General features: G+C 42.5%; 1 protein-coding gene across 2 annotated transcripts in view; it reads right to left on the bottom strand.

The window, feature by feature from the left end:
- Positions 1–2194: 2194 nt before the first annotated feature.
- Positions 2195–18193, bottom strand: part of ADAM19 (ADAM metallopeptidase domain 19) — an 82048-nt gene continuing 66049 nt past the window's right edge. Inside the window, exons 14-24 of one of the 2 annotated variants that reach the window (XM_048491118.1) lie at positions 16496–16691; positions 13392–13500; positions 12559–12763; positions 11521–11598; positions 9255–9363; positions 6972–7116; positions 6356–6437; positions 5001–5216; positions 4006–4143; positions 2704–2744; positions 2195–2615 (exon numbers count right to left, since the gene is read on the bottom strand). In XM_048491118.1, the coding sequence (XP_048347075.1) occupies positions 2498–2615; positions 2704–2744; positions 4006–4143; positions 5001–5216; positions 6356–6437; positions 6972–7116; positions 9255–9363; positions 11521–11598; positions 12559–12763; positions 13392–13500; positions 16496–16691 (1437 nt within the window). In that variant the 3' untranslated portion in view covers positions 2195–2497. The remainder of the gene's footprint in view (positions 2616–2703; positions 2745–4005; positions 4144–5000; positions 5217–6355; positions 6438–6971; positions 7117–9254; positions 9364–11520; positions 11599–12558; positions 12764–13391; positions 13501–16495; positions 16692–18193) is intronic. The other variant, XM_048491119.1, reaches the window with a different exon arrangement.

The raw sequence follows: 18193 nt of genomic DNA, 5'->3' as shown, positions 1-18193 counted from the left end.
GAAATAACAATGCAAACACAACACCACAAAGACTTTAAAACCTGAGATTATACACCTAAAGCCTCAGATCTGTAATAATGTTGCATCTGCATAAATGGAACTTTCAGGTTGTTTAAAGTGCACTATGGTGTCCAGTTATAGGAAATTCAAATTTAAATCAGCTGCATACTAATCAAAGCACCATGAATAAAGCTTCTAATTAAGCCAAAAGAACTTCATTAAAACAGGTAACTAGTTTGTTGGTTAGGTATTCACAGGTGAATTCACATGTGCAGCCCAAAAGGGAGGAACAAAGCTTGTGATATATCATTAGTTGATTAAGATGACTTAACAGCAAAATATCATGGTGATAGGACAACAATCTATTGTTCCCCACTCTACTCTGATTGCCATTTGCCTGCAGTACCTTTTTAAGGAGCTTATTCACATCACAGATTTACCATCATTAATTGTTTTAACACCAGCACTAAAATGAGAACTATACAAATAGCATTTCAAATTATATTGAGAACTGGTAAAGAAATACATCCAATTAAATAATTCAGAATTCAACCTAAGGTACTGAACTCTGTGCAGCAGCTTATAAAGCCAAGCATCCAAAGTTTGACAGTACCACATGTACGTCCAGAGTCAAGATTACGACCACATAATAAATTACGCTGGGATAAAATTAATAAAGTAAACTTTCTGTATGAACAAGCCCCAGTCTAATGAAAGACAAATACACTAAAACTAAACAAGATAATTTATAACAAAATAATAAAATCTGATAGTTAAACGCAAACCTATCAAAACCAGGAAGGATCTTGCTTGGCTGATTAGATAAGGCAATTTCTCTTCCTGAAACAGCCCAAAACTATGATGGTGCTCCAATCAGAGTTATTTGAAGCAAAAATACTTTTTTCTCTTAACCAGCAATTTGTTACCCTAACATTGGAAAACAGTGGCACATGACTATTTTACATGGAGATAATATAGGAGAAAGTATGCCCAAGTTGTTGTGAATGAAACATGGCATAACAGTACATGGATTGTGCCAAATCCTCCAGGTAAAGAGATGTTTGAACCACTCACCACATATGATAGTTTATGAACTTTTTCCTACTTAAAAATTAGGTCAGAGAAGGAAAAAGGTTATATATAAAGCATCTGTCCCCAGTCCGAATTTGTGATAAAGGGGTCTTCCTTCTGCTGTTTCTAATGAGGCATACCCTTCAACTACCATTGGGCATAGTGGGTCACAACAGGGAAAAATTGGAACAGAGAGGGTAGAACAATGGAACATCAATTCTATGAGACCAGAAATGCCAAGCCTATAGAGATCATTGTGGGGAATAAAAGGCCACTGCAGATTAAATCCTACCATCATTCCATGCAGCTAAGTAGAATTCAGAGAACTATGAAAGCCAAAAGGAAAGACTCAAGTATATCACCAATGATTTGAAAACATGAAGACCATGATCAGAGAAACTTTGGGCTGAGACAGTGATAGCCCCATAGGGAAAAAAAACAGAACTTGTGGAGCTAAATAATAAACTCTGAAAATTCATTGCAGAGGGAAAGAAACCCTCGTCTCCTGAGCCAATGTAGCAAAATTCCATGAGATTGAAAAACTCCTCCATATGGTGGGAAGTACTTTGAAAAAGTTCCCACAGGCAAAGGGAATACAAAAAGGGCATCACATTACTCTGGCTGTTTCCGCACGGTGGCGGAAACGGCTGGGTCGGCGCATTGCACGCCGACCCGAAGACGCTGGGACCGTCCGCATGGACGGTCTCGGGAAGAGGCAGGACGCCGGCGCCGCGGAGCGCCGGCGCCCGGCCGACCCGGCGTGTCCCTGGGCCTCTGGCACGTTGCCGAGGCCTGGGGACACGCCCCCCTGGCCCTGCGCACCTGCTCCAGCAGCGCAGGCCAGGGGGGCGTGTCCCCAGGCCTCAGCGATGCGCCGGAGGCCCATGGACAAGGTAAGTGCCGGGCGGGGGAGGCGGCGTGAAGCCACTGCCGTTCGCTCGGCAGCGGCTTCACGGCGGCGTATTCCCTAAAAGAGCGCTTCCCAGCGCTCTGGGAATATGCCGGCTTCGAGCCGGCCGGGCGGCGCGAGGGCGGCGCAGCTGCGCTGCAGCTGCGCCCCCTGTGCGAATGGCGGCCTGGAGACGGCGTTTTTACCGTCTCCAGGCCGTCATTTTCTGCCCGTGCGGAAACGGCCTCTGTTCTCCAGGGGCCTCTTTCAGGTTCTAATCAAGTATGCAAAAGTTCTGAAAAATCCACTGAAAGGGATGCACTGGTATTAAGTCAGCTCATCTTCAATTGAGAGAGTTATTGGAAGGAAATCAAGGCCTCTTCCCCTCTTCTTTCAGCATATTGTAAATTTCACTGAACCACTTCAGTGCTGCCCCTGTAAATCCTATAATGAAAAAAATTCCAAAAGATAAAGTAGGTCACATTTACCCTTGGCATGCACTGGTGAAATGTTGACCCATTTCCACAGAAGTTGCATCTATGTATACCAAGGATAGGAGATAACTTTGCCAAAGCCAAGCCTGGAATTTTCCCCATAGTCATATGAATCTGGGGAGGGCATTTTGAGATTTGCACATGACCAGCATGCCTTCTTCCTGGAAACAAAAATCAGACAAGTGAAGTCACTGTCGGAGGGTACCAATGTGGATTTTAGTACTATAACACAAACTTCAGTGGCCATACTTCCAGGCACCCACTGGTCCAGAATTTTTGATGACTGAATTCTAAAAAAAGAAGAAATTATTATGAGTAATTGTGGAATGGAAGATCTCAAATCAGAGGAACAAGGAAGGTTGCTAAAATTCAAATGGATCTACAGAATAGAAACATTTCTCTTAAAAGCAAATGTTTTGAGTTGCTGGCAGCCATTTTCACTATATAACAGCTTGACAGTCTGGATACTCAGCAGTCTCACGGACTGCAATGGGACTTTCAAATTTATACAGGATTGCAGCCATGAGTACTTTTCACTTTGCTTCCCTTTTACCTAGCTGGCATTTACAGATAAAACATAATTTCTAAAATTCTTATCAATTGTTTTCAGAAAAGATAAAATAGTCTCATTGCAACCCAGGTTTGAGTGATCAGGGGTTTTAGGGTGTAGCTATTTCATTAGACACAATTATGTGAGTCTCACATTACTTTATTAAGCATCTAATTCATTGTTTCTAAAGGCATGCTGTAAGTCACCTCTGAGAATCCCAATATTTAAATACTGCAAAATCCGTTCTACTTATTCTACATTTATTTTGGACATAAAACCATTAATTCATAAATTATTCTTCTCAAGGCTGGGCTACAGGCTTACTGCAACAGTGGGGAAAAAATAGATGTTTGCCGATTTACACAAAAACCTAAAAAGCAAACTCTTCAGCATACTATATTGAAATATCCTAAACAGTGATTTCAACTTAAAACCTGCAACAACCCTGTTAATATTTAGAATCAGCCTGGCAGCTACTCCCTGTGCCAAATCAGTTGAAAGTAGAAGACCTATAAAAATAAAACACAGCAGGCCCATTTCTTAGATTCAGTCAATCAGAAAATTTATGAAAGCAGAGCCAACATACCAAGAACTCCCCTGACTGAATATTTATTTGTTTATATTGTACCACAATAAAAACACCCCATAAGCTCCCCAAATACTAATTCTTTGGAAGAACTTTCAGACATTACAAAAACAAGTCATCGTCATAGTTTCTCACAACATAAAATGGGACAGTCCTTAATAGACCATCATTTCCCATCTTCCAGAAAAATAGGAAAGGCCCAGCAATACTGTAACATTAACAGCAGAATGAATTAGCCCAGTAAGAACATTAAAGGGGCAGCAGGGACTCACCACGGCCGCCACTTGCTGCCAGGGGAAGGGCGGCGTGCAGCTCCTTCCCTTCCTGCTTCAATGAGGGGCGGGCCCGTCCTGGAGGTGAGGTGGCATGGCTTGCGCCTCTGATTGGACAAGGGGTTAAATCTTGCATGTCCTACCTGATGGATTCCTGGATTCCTTGCCACAACATGTGGCTGTACTCCACTTGCATTCATCTTAGGCAATACAGGTCTGTTGCTTGAAGAAACGGGATTGGCAGGAAGAGCTTTCTGAGGGGGTTGTAGTCTGGAAGAATCCTACAGCAATAAAGCAGACATGGTCAAAGTCTCCCTCTGAGGCTCATTTCATACAAAACTAAAGTTTGTTTCAACAATTATGTGCTTTGGGAAACCAGGTTTCCCATCACAGATGACCATTCAAATCCTTGTTTGCCTTGTGAATGCTGGGTTTATTGCTGTTTTCATAATCTCTTGTATAAACACTGAGGTGGTATCCCAGGTAGCCATATTGTAGATTACTGTAATGCACCACACATGTGGCTGCCCTTGAAAAATTTATGGAAAAGAATGATGCAGACAGGTTGTTGACTGGTGTGGGTCACAGGCAACATATCACTCCAGTCTTGCCCTGTTTTCACTGGCTCCCAATCTGTTTCCAGACACAGTTAAAAGCCCTATATATAATCTGGGGCCAGCATACTTACAGGACCACTGTGGTCATGTTTTTAGGTCCCTGCCTTTTGAGGTTAGATGGGTGCCAAGATTGTGGATCTTTATCCCCTTGGATATTAGTCTGTTTCCCCCTATCACTGCCTTCCACCAGTAAATGAAGACTGTTTTGTTTCACCTGGCGTTCCCTCAATAATCCCTCCTTCCTGCCCTATGTTTTTAATTGATGTTTCTCTTGTACATATGCATTTTAGTTTGAGGTTTTGACTTATTTTATGATATGTTTGTACATTGCACTGTTATTAGTAGTAAGTCACTTGGTGGCCTTGATTGAGCTGAAAGACAGGTTGTAAATCTTGTAAATAAAATAAATACTAAAAACAACTGTTGGACACCAAGAATTAATTTAGCGAACTCTATTCTTAGCCAGTTATGCAAACAAGTCACCAGATGCAATTCAGACTCTCTGTAAAAAAAACATTTACCTGCGGAATGACAACTTTTGGAGCAGGAGGTGCTGGTCTGCTTGGTGGAATTCGTTTTGCCAATTTTTTCACCTCATTCTGGTGCCCTAGAATGGGAGGCCTCCTTGTGTTGTTATCTGGAACAGCAGGTGATACCTGGACATGGAGTTTCAACTCTGGAGCTGTCTGGCAGTAAAGCACTTCAGGGTTTGCAGGAACATTGTGTGAGCCAATAACCTACATACCAGTCACAAAGAATAACCAATATGGCTGTAAAGATATAAAGGCGGAAATGCAAAATATGTATGCTCTAAGCTGCTCAGAGTGAGATAGGAATAAGATAACATGGAGCACCCATCAGACATATTTACAAGCTCATTACGCATGGAAGGTTTACCTTGGGGCTCTTCACTGAGCAGCAAGCTTGTAATGGGACCTCCTCACATATCTCAGTTTATCTGCTGAACTCTGCCAGCTCTCAGTTCCTGTTTCTCTTATCTCTGCCCATCAAATCAGCCTTAAAGGCACAGATATCTCCCCCTTCCCTTCCCTTTCCACACACACTCATTCTGTCTCTCTCATTTCCTACCACTGCAGGGAAGAAAGAGGCTTGCTTTAAAGGAAACACTGGTTTGAAATAAAGTTTTTAAAAGCCCTCCTGATCATCATGGAGAATTGTAGAATTGGGGAGGTGGGTTGGAGCCAAGAAAGACTCTGCTTGTACTATTCCTTGGAAAAGTGCTCGCTGTTATGATTATATTGAGATATTGCTATCTTGATATAAGCATTTAGAGAAGCAGGAAAAAAGCCAGCAACATGAAAGGCGGGGGGGGGGGGGGCAAGAGGGAAGCATGGATGGCAGGGTGAAGCTAGGTTGGCTGGCTGTGGGTAGAGAAGATGTTCAGAGCGAAGCTGTGCTCGCTGGCAAATCTGACCCACTCTGGTGGCGAAACAAATTAAAGTCATTCTAGAAGTGGTCTTGCTTGCCACAGAGAGAATGGAAAGTAAAAGGGGGCTCCGAAAATACATCTGTACTTTCAATGCACTTTGCAGTGGGATTTTACTGTGCAAAATAGCAAAATCCACTTGCAAACAATTGTGAAAGTGGATTGAAAGTGCATTATTCTGTATGTGCGAAAGTGCCCTGACTCTAGTTCTGCTTCTTCTTTAAATTAGATATACTATGAAGGTCTCTCTGCTACCACAAGACATGTTGTTAGTTATTACTTCCTGCAAGCTAGTTGTCAAAGTAAATATTATAGAATACATATGTGAGGCTGGTTTATTTTCTTAGCTCTGTGGACAGACATTAATTTATATACGAGTATGGAAATGAGGCAACATTCAACCTCATGGCCACCTGCAGTTTTAAGTACCTTTCTATGTTCCTGTGGGGTTTTCAACTTGAAGGCTGGATTGGCATGACCATTCACACCATTCTGAATAGGAGCAGTGCTGCTAGGGAATAAACAAAGGGAAACAATAATGAATAGCCATTTCTACAACCATAGATGTTTCTCCATTCAAGGACTGCTTATAGTAGAATCAACATGTTAATTTAAAAAGCAAAACTGCCCAACTGAGATATGATTAGGATAGATACCCATGACTATGATCCCCCACCCAAGGAGGCCAACAAACTGGCTATGCTTGGATAACCCAGACTCACAACCATTGAAGACTGTTAATTCAGTCAAATTCTCTAGCAAGAAGTTTATGTACGAGTGCACTGAAAAGCTGGGAACTGAAATTCTATCCAACTTAAAGGAATGAAAGCGAGGGTGGTGGAGTGGTAGGGACAGGGTCTGTATGAGAATATGAGTGTGGAGAGGTAAAAGGGAATAAACAACATGCAGTACTTTGAAGGGCAAGGAGTTTCTGCTAAGTTTGGGTGCTGTCAGAAAGCCACATAAGGTCTGAACAACAAGAAACATTAACGAGAAATTTACAAATGAAATTATATCAGGTGTCCTCCATGCCATAAATAATCACCTGAACTGAGGCATGTTCTTTGGAGGAATGATAGACGACTTTAGTGGTCCAAGCCTGGCTCTCCATTTATAGCAGCAAAAAGCAATTCCAATGGCAGTCAAAAGCAAGAGAGAAATGAGGACTCCAGCAATGATTGGCACTGGACCTGATAGAAGAAAGAGAAAAGCCAATAAAGTTATCAAGGTCAACCCCATCGCACAGTTCTTCCCTGTGGTGACTACAGATGTAACAGACAGGGCGGCAGGATTCTGAGATTTGAGTGGCAGAGATGAGCAGGGGTGCAATGAGAAGATCTGAATTCAAATCCCCTGTTAATTACAAACCTCACTCAGTGACTTGGGTCAATCATTCTCGTTCAGCTTAACCTATTTCACAAAGTTGTTGTGCTGATAAAATGCATTATCTTGAAGTGAAAGGAAGAGGACTTTAAAAATGTTTCTTATGTCAGTGCTGCACAGCATAGGCAACCACATAATCCTAACAACACTACCCCATTGATTAAACCTGAGCTGGATTCTGAATAGACTTCTTTAGGAATCTACTTGCCAAAATTCCCTTTCATTGACGTATAAAAATGCAGACGTTCTATCCTCTATTGCAGTGACCCAAAGTTATGGACACTCACTGGAGCACCTTCCCTATGAGGAGAGGCTGCAGCGTTTGGGACTCTTTAGTTTGGAGAGGAGGCGGCTGAGGGGGGATATGATTGAAGTCTACAAAATTATGCATGGGGTAGAAAATGTTGACAGAGAGAAATTTTTCTCTCTTTCTCACAATACTAGAACCAGGGGGCATTCATTGAAAATGCTGGGGGGAAGAATTAGGACTAATAAAAGGAAACACTTCTTCACGCAACGTGTGATTGGTGTTTGGAATATGCTGCCACATCAGGTGGTGATGGCCACTAACCTGGATAGCTTTAAAAGGGGCTTGGACAGATTTATGGAGGAGAAGTCGATTTATGGCTACCAATCTTGATCCTCTTTGATCTGAGATTGCAAATGCCTTAACAGACCAGGTGATCGGGAGCAACAGCCGCAGAAGGCCATTGCGTTCACATCCTACATGTGAGCTCCCAAAGGCACCTGGTGGGCCACTGCGAGTAGCAGAGAGCTGGACTAGATGGACTTTGGTCTGATCCAGCTGGCTTGTTCTTATGTTCTTATGTTCTTATGTATAGATTTGTAATGGGGTGGGTTTGGGGGGTGGTACCATGCCCCCACCCACCCCTGGGGGTGTGGCCACACTTCCCCAAGCCTCGCCACCCGGCCTCATTTCTTATAAAAGCAGCTCTTCGAGGCCAGGGGTGGAAGACTCCCCTGCCCCCCCGCCCCCCTCCCACTGGCTGGGCTCCCAGCTGACAGTCCCTTCTGCCCTCCCCTCTGGGCAGAGGCATAGCTAGGGAAAATGGAGCCCAGTGCAAAATCTGAGTTTTGCATGCACCCCCCCCTCATGGGCAGCCACTGTGATCCTGGAATTCACGCCCAAACAGCATCACTTTTAATGGTGTTTAAACTAGGGAGCCCAGATTTTCCTTTTAAATCTACCTTAAAGGGAGAATCTGGGGTCCCCAGTTAAAACAACATTGAAAGTGATGCTGTTTTAAGGTGGATTCTCCCCCATCCTGAAACAGCATCACTTTCAATGTTTAAACTGGGGACCTCAGATTCTCCCTTTAAATCCATGCCGAAGGGGGGATTTAAAAGGAGAATCTGGGGAAATTTGGGGGGGTGCCTGCTGTCAGGGGTGCAATTGTTAAGCTAGCAGCACCAAACTTTCAGGGTATATTTAGGAGACTCTCCCAATGATATCACCCAGGTTTGGTGAAGTTTTGTTCAGGGGATCCAAAGTTATGGACACTCAAATGTGTAGCCCTATCTTCTATTAGCTCCCACTGGAAACAATGGGGGCTGGGGCACCTCCTTTGGGTGTCCATAACTTTGGCCCCATGAACCAAACCTTGCCAAACCTGGGTGGTATTATCAGGAGAGTCTCCCCAAAAATCCCTAAAATTTTGGTGCTGCTAGCCTAAAAGCTGCGCCCCCTGCAGGCCAAAAACTAAAAAAAACACTAAAAATACCAAAAAACACAAATGGGGGGGGGGTGTGGAGCTTCAGATATGTAATGGGGAAATTTGAACCCAGGAAACCCCCCCCACACACACACACACTCTTATTTATGTCCTTGGTCTATTGTGTATGTTCACTCTAGTTCATCTGCCCCAATACCCAGGGTTTCCTTCAAATTCCCTTAATTTCTTTAAGCAAAATAAATCACACTTACTTTCTTGAAGCATGGGCCCACTATCCAGACTTCCTCCATTCCCAGGTTTATTGCAAAATGGAGGTGCCCATCCACTGAAGCAATGGCAATTCTGGTTATTGTTGCAAACCTGCAGACATAATAATTGAAAAATTCTATATTAGCTTTTCCTAGCACCTTCCCCCTCCCCACAAAATAGCTTCAAGCTTTCAACAGGCAGTTTGATCCAAAAAGATGTAGGCTTTGATATGTGTGGTGCTCTTGTATCTCTCATTAACACTGCTGAGGCTCAGCAATTTGAACATCTTACTGTACATGAACTTCAGATAATCAGAGCTTATATTGACCATCCTTCACTAGAATGGCAGAGTTCAGAGATTCTTTTCATTTCTAGGATATGAATTCCAAAGGATACATTTCAACTCTTCAAAAGTCTCTTGAGGTACATGCATTCCAAGTGGGACCCAGATGACTCCCAACTATTTTTAACTTCCAGGCAGATATTTTTTACAGCTCTGTCTGGCCATGGAAAAACCCATAGTAGAAGCAAGTATGCCCAACATTCAGCATTCCCATCAACATAAGCCCTTCATCTGCCCCCTTAATAAATCCAAAAACAGCTAAGTATTTGGCATTACTCAATTTCAGGTCTGAAACAATCAGTACAATCAAGTGATTGCAGTCAAAGCCCAGTCAATTGACTTAGGTCTACATATCTTCACTGAATACATGCTGCGGTGAGGAGGTTGAAACCCCGATTATAAGGTACAGTTTCTTTACGAACTTGGTTAATCTAGATAGAATTTCCCCGTGGGGAATCAACCTTAGACTCAGGAGCAAGCCCCGGCTTCACTTAAATGATTCTGGAAAGAATCTACTGTGACTTTCTGAATTATAACAAGTTATTCTATATCAGGGGTCTGCAACCTGCGGCTCTCCAGATGTTCATGGACTACAATTCCCATCAACCCCGTCAGCATGGCCAATTGGGAATTGAAGTCCATGAACATCTGGAGAGCCGCAGGTTACAGACCCAAGTTCTATATGTAGATTAGCTCATTACATCTAATAGAATGTCTGAATTAGTGTCAATTTTCATAAGATAAAAAGTCTATTATAAACAGGGAAGAATATACTAAATTAAGACTAATATACTTGGTACGCTATCTCGTTCGCTTATTGAATGGAGTTGATTTAAGTGATCAGTGAACCAAAGGTTGCTAACTATTATGGATCTTTCCTTCTCTCCCCTACCCCGAAAAGTCTCTTCCAGCTCTGGAAAAGCTAATTTGTGGGGTTGCATTGCTTGTGAATATTAATACCCGCCCAGGTGGGGAGGCTGCAGTAGGGAGAGTTATGGTCCCAAAAATTCATTCCTGCTTCTTCTATCAACAGAGCATCAGGGAGTGATATTTTTCCCTCCACTGACACATTATTATTATTTACTGTGGGTCTCATTACCCTGGAAATCAACTTTTCCAGGATCTGAAGGGACTGTTGAGGAAGGAGGAAAGTTAGGAAGATCTGCAGTCCTTGCATCCATAGATCACGGCATCCAACCCATTGCCTTCTTTCCAGGGGCATATTGCCCATAAAGGCCACTGGAAAAGTTCTGGTGGGATGATGGCTGGAGGGCAGACTTGCTTCCTGTAAGATAGTCCCCTCCCCAAGCCAGATGGAAGCTGCCATGAGCCAACAGCCCTTGCATTGCATGGGGACGGCAGGTGGGAGCCACCACCACCAACTTGCAGCCTTTACTTCTAGCCTGATCGTTCTCCCTCCATCTAGGGCTAAGGGCAGGGCTCTCTTCCTGGGTCCCTGCTTCTTTCAACCTTTCTTTCAATCTTCCCTGCACTTCTTGGAGGAAGACGAGGATGAAAATGTTCTATTTTTTTTCAGGACAGCTTCAGACATAGGCTCCTTTTGAGCCTCTAACATATTTTTTGTGTTTTTAATGCAGGATAAAAACAGTAGAGAATATTTGTCAGACCAAACACATATTCTGGACAATGTAGGCACAGTTCAAACCAATCTAATCAAAAATGGATTTTGAAGTTCCATAACCTAGCCCCTGCACAATCAGTCTGATTTAATGCAGAAGTCATTCTACAATTGGGAATATCTCTGGCAACTCAAAATCTTCTGCTTTGCATGAACTGCTCTTCATATAGTTCATCTAGGCTGACAGAGTGAAGATCGGAAAAGCCTGTGGAACCAGGCAAGCAGTAAACATAAAACCACACAGACTCTGGTTTGGAAACCAGAAATTTAGGAAAAGGATACTTACTCCCTGGCCGTTGCACTTCTTCCCACAGTCTCCTGTATCTAAGAAGGAGGTGTTCCGACAGTGCCCCTCAAAGCAAATCTGTAACAGGAAGAATGAGGCTGAATATATGATACATGTAAAATGCTTGTAGCCCACAAAATGCTAAGCTGTGTGACACTGCACTGGCCCCAAAGTCCCTTGCTGACTTCAGCTGCTATTCCAGAGGTAGTACTTGAAACAGCCCACGGGGGCTAACAGCAATCATTATGTGGTAGAGGAATGTCAGCAGCTAATTATTCTTCTATTTTGTAACATTCTTGTTTCTTGCATGGCCTTGAACAAAAGGTTCCCTACCCTTTGTGGGTCTTACTGGTAAACATAATTTCTAAGAGAGCCAAACCATAGCAAAGCTGTATTTGAGAGCCATTATGGCATAGCAGTTATTGGACAAGGCCGTGAAAGTTCTAGTTTAAATCCTCCCCCAGGCATGAATCTCACGAAGCTAGTCACTCTGTCTTAGTGTAACCTACCCCAGCAGGTTGTTATGAGAGTGAAATGGGGAAGGAAATAACGATATATGGAAGGGAAGAACCCTGAGCTTCTAGGAAGAAGATAAGAGCAAAACTGCATACATGGGTTGATTACACCTACTGGTGCTGGGGCACGTGGTGGGACCAGAAACGCATTGGGGCAAGAAATCTTGTCCTGACACACTTCCTCTTGTCCTTCAAGGTAAGCAAGAGCACTTCTGGTACAACTTTTTGCACCAGAGTGGGGTGATGGCAGAGAACAACTGACAGTGGGTAACTAGCCATAGATGTGTTTCAAAGTTCTCTCTTGACATGGCTATTGCAGCAACAGAGAAGCCTGGTACATCTGAGAAAGGGTTGAAGGTGAGATATCCTATCTTGAACTGAGCTGCTGTCCAACAGCACCTTCTGAAGATAGTTCCATTCTCTTCTCTCCCCCTCCCCCCGCCCCCATTTATGTAAAACTGCACAATAGTGAGCAAAGTCCATTCCAAGGTGAAGGACAGTGCAGAAGACAACCTGCACTTACATGACTGTCACCACACTTTGTTCCTGCCATCACAAGTCCTGGGTCTAAAATATCTCCTCCCTCTTCTTCATTTCTGTAAACATGAGTCCCACGACAGCGGATTTGTCTTCCATTTAATGTGATAGTTGTGTCAATTGCAACAGCATTGGATTCCAAGGGCTTTGATGCAGAGCTTTGACACTGGATCTTCCCACACTTAGCATCTCTGAAAATAGAAGAAAGGGTACAGTAATCAGAGAACAATCAGGGAAGTTTCTGTTTCTCTTAGACAAAATGAATTGTGCCTTTACTTATTACAAAATAAGGAGCTATGACGAACATATTGAACACATAGAACATGACAGCCACTATTTATGCTAAACCTCAAGCGTGAAATGTGTTGTCAGGGATGCCCACCTGGACCACAGCCGCACAGCCCAGAAAATCCACAACAGTGAGCTGATAAAAGTTAATTTATAGCTAGTCAGAGCTAGCGTGGTGTAGTGGTTAAGAGTGGTGGACTCTAAACTGAAGAACCAGATTTGATTCCTCCACATGAACAATGGACTTTAATCTAGTGAACCGGGTTTGTTTCTAGTGAACTGGGTTTGTTTACATGAAGCCTGCTTGATGACCTTGGGCTAGTCACAGTTCTCTCCAAACTCACAAGGTGTCAGTTGTGGAGAGAGAAAGGGAAGGTGATTGTGAGTTACTTTGAGATTTCTTAAGGTACAGAAAAGTGGGATGTAAAAACCAACTCTTCTTCTAACATAGATCTGATTTATTTTTAAACCATTAACTTTTGAGAACACAAATGCACTCATCCCATAACGATGAGCTGAACTGTACTTTACCTTGTATCACACTTCTTGTATCTGCCATTGACATCCTTCCCACAGTTCCCATAGGTATCTCCAGCAGCATTAACCCTCTCAAAGCAGAGGTCAGGGGCTGACTGTGCTCCTGATGGAAGAGATCCATGTGATTGATTTGTTTAGAAGTGCTTGATCAAATCTATTACCCAGCTACTTTTGTCTAGGGCATGGGAATCCATTAGCACCCTCTTAGAAAGAAAACAAAAATGCTCCCCCCTCCCCCCGGGATAAGACATCATTATCACGGGACACTGCTGTGATATAGATTAGTGTGAAAAAAGCAATGAACAGACACAAACAACAAAAATGTACAGTATACTTCTTATAATCCACATGCAATTCACCTAGCAACTTTTCTTCATGTGTAAATCTGTAATATTCAATCTTACAAAAAGATATTAGCATAAGGGTTGTGATGAAAAACTCAAAACAGAGTCTGCATCTTCAAAACCTCAGGGGCAAGGTGAGGAACATGAGAACATAAGAAAGGAAGAAGAACCACAAATTGTATTATTTGGTAAAATGATAAATATTTTAAAGGCAGTTTTGAAATGTTCAGAGGTTATGTTGCAATTTTTTTCACTATACTTCTTTTGAATTTTAAATCAATGTGAAAACGTTCCAAAGTGAGGTTAAGAGCTACATATGAAAGACAGTTCATGTGCCTTTAACAGTATAATAAGCAAACGTAACTTTTCTGAGTCTTACATAGGGATGTAAAGGCCCAGGAAAAAAAACCTAGAAAAATTTGGAATAATAACTCCCTCCACCCCGACCTTTTCTCAATATTTTTGATGGAAAAAATGGAAAGTTGCCAGAGTACTGAAAAAAAACCTCATATGAAATATTTTCTCATATACTCTCATACACATACACGCCCTATATTTAGTACAGCTATTAAATCAAAGATGCATTTCTGCACCTAGAAGAATACGATGTTTCTGTTTTTGACCTTACTCTTCCCTTGTGGCTGGCCTTTTTATCTCTCCCTCAAAACTACTGTGGCACATGTACTGTGGTACTGTGGCACATGTACCCACATGTACCCCCAGTAGTCTATTGCCCTACCTTGGTGGAAGGAAAGAAGATCAGAAAGAGGTAAGGAAGAAATTGCACCAAAGCTCAGAGGAAAACTCTGAAATTGTCAACTGTGCTCTCTCTTGCCAGTAACCACAAAAAGGAGACAGCATCTAACTGGAATTATATCTAGCTGTCCAGATATTCATACTGACCCTTATTGAGACCACTTTTCTGACCAAATAATATATTTTATGCTATTTACCACAGAGCTTGTGTTTTCTGTTAAATCCTACTTTTCAGATAGCAAAAATTCATCTATTATGGTAGTATGGGGGCATCAGCTGGCAGTTTTCTCTCAAATATTGAATACATTGCAATTTTGCCTGCATGACAGGCAATAATGCAGACCATGAGTTACAAAACTAGAAGTCAATTTAATAAAAGGAAAGTGATATGACGATGGACTGCAGAGAAATGTGTGTTTTTAAAAGTGCAGTTCTAAGCAAAGCATTGTTTATATTCAAAGTGAGGCATAGAGGCCTAGGAACAGGAGAAGCCACTTGATTGATTGTGGCATCCTGACTCTGATTGCTTAATGGCTAGATAATGCAGAGAGGGGAGGAGATTAACTCCCTGACTGAACAATCTGAAAGGTTTTTGGTCTTTAGCATTCCTGCTGTTATGAGCTGTCTACATAACAACTCTGAGACAAGTAGTTGAGTCAAAATGTGTGACTACTACTATCAGCCTGTGAGCAGCAATGAAAGCAACATACACAGACTGAAAGGACTGGTGGAGTGGTTTATTAAAGGGCCAAGCTGAAAGGTCCTATAAACCAGTGAGCAATATTTCAGAGAGGGAAGGAATCCTATATTCCAATTGGTCTGGGGTATGCGGTTTTGTTTTGGTTTACCTCAACAGTTTGTTTTATGTTTTGTTGAAGGTTTTCTAATGGTGAAGACTCTGTGAAATACTGAGTAAATGTACCTAGCCTGTTAGAATCCTGTGTATGTGAACAAGCCATTAGCCAAAACATCTTGAAATAAAAAGGGAACCTGTGAAACATTTGAAAATAACTAACATCTAAGCTGAACTGAAACTGAATAATCTTATTAAATGCTGTGCTGAAAAACAAAATTCTGAATCTCTGTGCCAAGCTCTAGTGCCGTGGTGGCGAACCTTTGGCACTCCAGATGTTATGGACTACAATTCCCATCAGCCCCTGCCAGCATGGCCAATTGGCCGTGCTGGCAGGGGCTGATGGGAATTGTAGTCCATAACATCTGGAGTGCCAAAGGTTCGCCACCACTGCTCTAGTGTATATATATTTCTGCAGCTTTATCCAGTCCTTTCACCAAGTTAGTCATCTCCCATTCCCATCCCTTCCTTGTTAAATAATATTTTAATCTGTTTAAGTTTTACATCTCTGCCTCAGTATTATTTTTTTGATGTACCTCATGAAAGGGGTTTGCCAAGAAACATTTTAAAATGATAGGAGCAGCAGTGGTGTAGTGGTTAAGAGCAGGTGCCTTCTAATCTGGAGGAACCGGGTTTGATTCCCTGCTCTGCCTCTTGAGCTGTGGAGGCTTATCTGGGGAATTCAGATTAGCCTGTGAACTCCCACACATGCCAGCTGGATGACCTTGGGCTAGTCACAGCTTTTCGGAGCTCTCTCAGCCCCACCCACCTCACAGGGTGTTTGTTGTGAGGGAGGAAGGGCGAGGAGATTGTAAGCCCCTTTGAGTCTCCTACAGGAGAGAAAGGGGGGATATAAATCCAAACTCTTATTTTTCTTCTTCCTTCACCTTCTGGGGTAATTACAGGGCTGAGGGAAAGTGCTTCTTGTCACCAAACACTATCATATTAGACGTAGTTCAGTCCTTGAGGCGAAAAAGGTGGGAAAATCTGACAAGCTAGGTCAGTGACAGGTTTCCCTGCCTTGGAGTACAGTCCCACCATTCCAGATATTAATGGGAAAAATCTGCACCCTGATTTTCCCCCGATCATATAATAGAAAAGCCCCTATCTGGCACATTCCCATCTCTGGGAAAAGCTTTCCTTACCATTGCCCCAGAGCTGCAAGCACTGCTGTTCATATGTGAGGCACATTCCACTATAGCAATAGGCTCTCCCACCTGCACATGGGGTGCCATCCAATTGGTAGAAATTTGCAGGGCAGAAAGGGGATTTGCCTGTACAATATTCTGGTAGATCACATGGTCTAGATTGCTGCCTGCAAAGAGTCCCTGGAGAAATCAACTAAAGAAAGGAGAAGAAATTAACAAGATTAGTTCAGGTTAGAACTACTACAGATTTTAAAACATTCTCAGTACTATTAATGTGGGGGACACTTGCAATGGAAAAGTGTCACTGCCAGAAGTGTTCATAAAAGGCACCTCATCTCAGCTTAGGTCTGTATGAAACAGCTTCTCAATCCTTTGTCAAGCTCTTCTCATTTGAAGTTCTCTACTTTTTAGTCAAAAAACCCTTCCCCAATCATCTAACCTCACCTTGGCTGCTGTTTAAGTGTTGGTTGGCTCTCTGATATTCTGTACCCACTGTCTTCACCTTGACCTCTGCACTCAGTGGCAGAGCATGTATTTGTTATGCAGACAGTTCCATGTTTGATATTTCTATTTTAAAGCAAAAAGAGGTCTCAGCCAGAAAGATGGGAAAAGACCTGAGACACTGGAGAGCTGCTGTCACCAGAGGGCAGTACTGGGCTAGAAAAACAAATGGATTAGCACCTTATCATAACGATACCTGAACTTCTATAACACTTTTATATCAAAAATTTTAAGGAGATCTTAAATTATTTAAAGTATCACAATAAAACACCTATATTGTATAACAATTGTTGCAGATTTAAAACATTCTTGCAGATGTTTTAAAAATAACTGCTTTTGCTTTTTTTGTTTGGATAACAAGGAAAAATGTAGCCCTGCCAGCAAAAATGGGTCTTTTTCCTGCCATTTTCTGCTGCTTCAGAGATCCTTCGTGCCGCCTGCTATTTGCTGAAAAGTTTCCAGGACTATTTCCTCTGCTTGCATCACAGCCAGCCACTATTTCAGCAGGTAAAAGACATGAATAATCTGAATTTTCCCTGCTAATGATATGAATGTATCTTTTTCCATTTATTTTTTGTTTTGTTTTCCATGACATGTCTTCACTTTACCAGCCAAAACAGCAACCAACTGTGATGTGAGCAGAGGAAACAGCCTTGGGAAACCTTATAGCAAATGGTGGGCAGGGAGAGAGGATCCCTGGAGTGGCAGAAAATGGTGGGCATGAGCTAAGGGGGAACCAAAAGTGAGAGCTTTAAACCTGGCGGTAAAAATAAAATGTTTCCTGATCTTTGCACAGCAAACATGAAATGTCTTCAACCCATCTGGGGGGGGGGGGGGGGGATTGTTAGTTTAGCATTAAAAAAACCCCGGGTTAAGCAGAAATAAAACATCCTTTTTATCTTAATTGTCTGAGAGATGGAAGGTCCAACCATGAACCCCTAGCCAATGGGTGTGCAGGACTCATGACTTTCCATCCTGTTCCCTGTCCACCTTCCCTCAACCCAGGTGCCTCCCCTGCCCCAAACAATATGGACTGCTCTCCTGCAGGGGAAGAGGGTCCCTCCCTCAGCCAATTTTTTATTATAGTTGTTGTTGTTGTTGTTTGTTTGTTTGTTTGACTTAATATACCGCCCTATCCCCAAAGGGCTAAAATTTTATTTTAATTTAAAATGGGCTTTGGTGCTAGTATATAAA

This window comes from Sphaerodactylus townsendi, linkage group LG03 (genome assembly GCF_021028975.2).
Source record: "Sphaerodactylus townsendi isolate TG3544 linkage group LG03, MPM_Stown_v2.3, whole genome shotgun sequence".
In the NCBI taxonomy this organism is placed as follows: Eukaryota; Metazoa; Chordata; class Lepidosauria; order Squamata; family Sphaerodactylidae; genus Sphaerodactylus; species Sphaerodactylus townsendi.
Note: the sequence above shows the minus strand (reverse complement) of the source record. Positions and strands in the feature narration are given on the sequence as shown.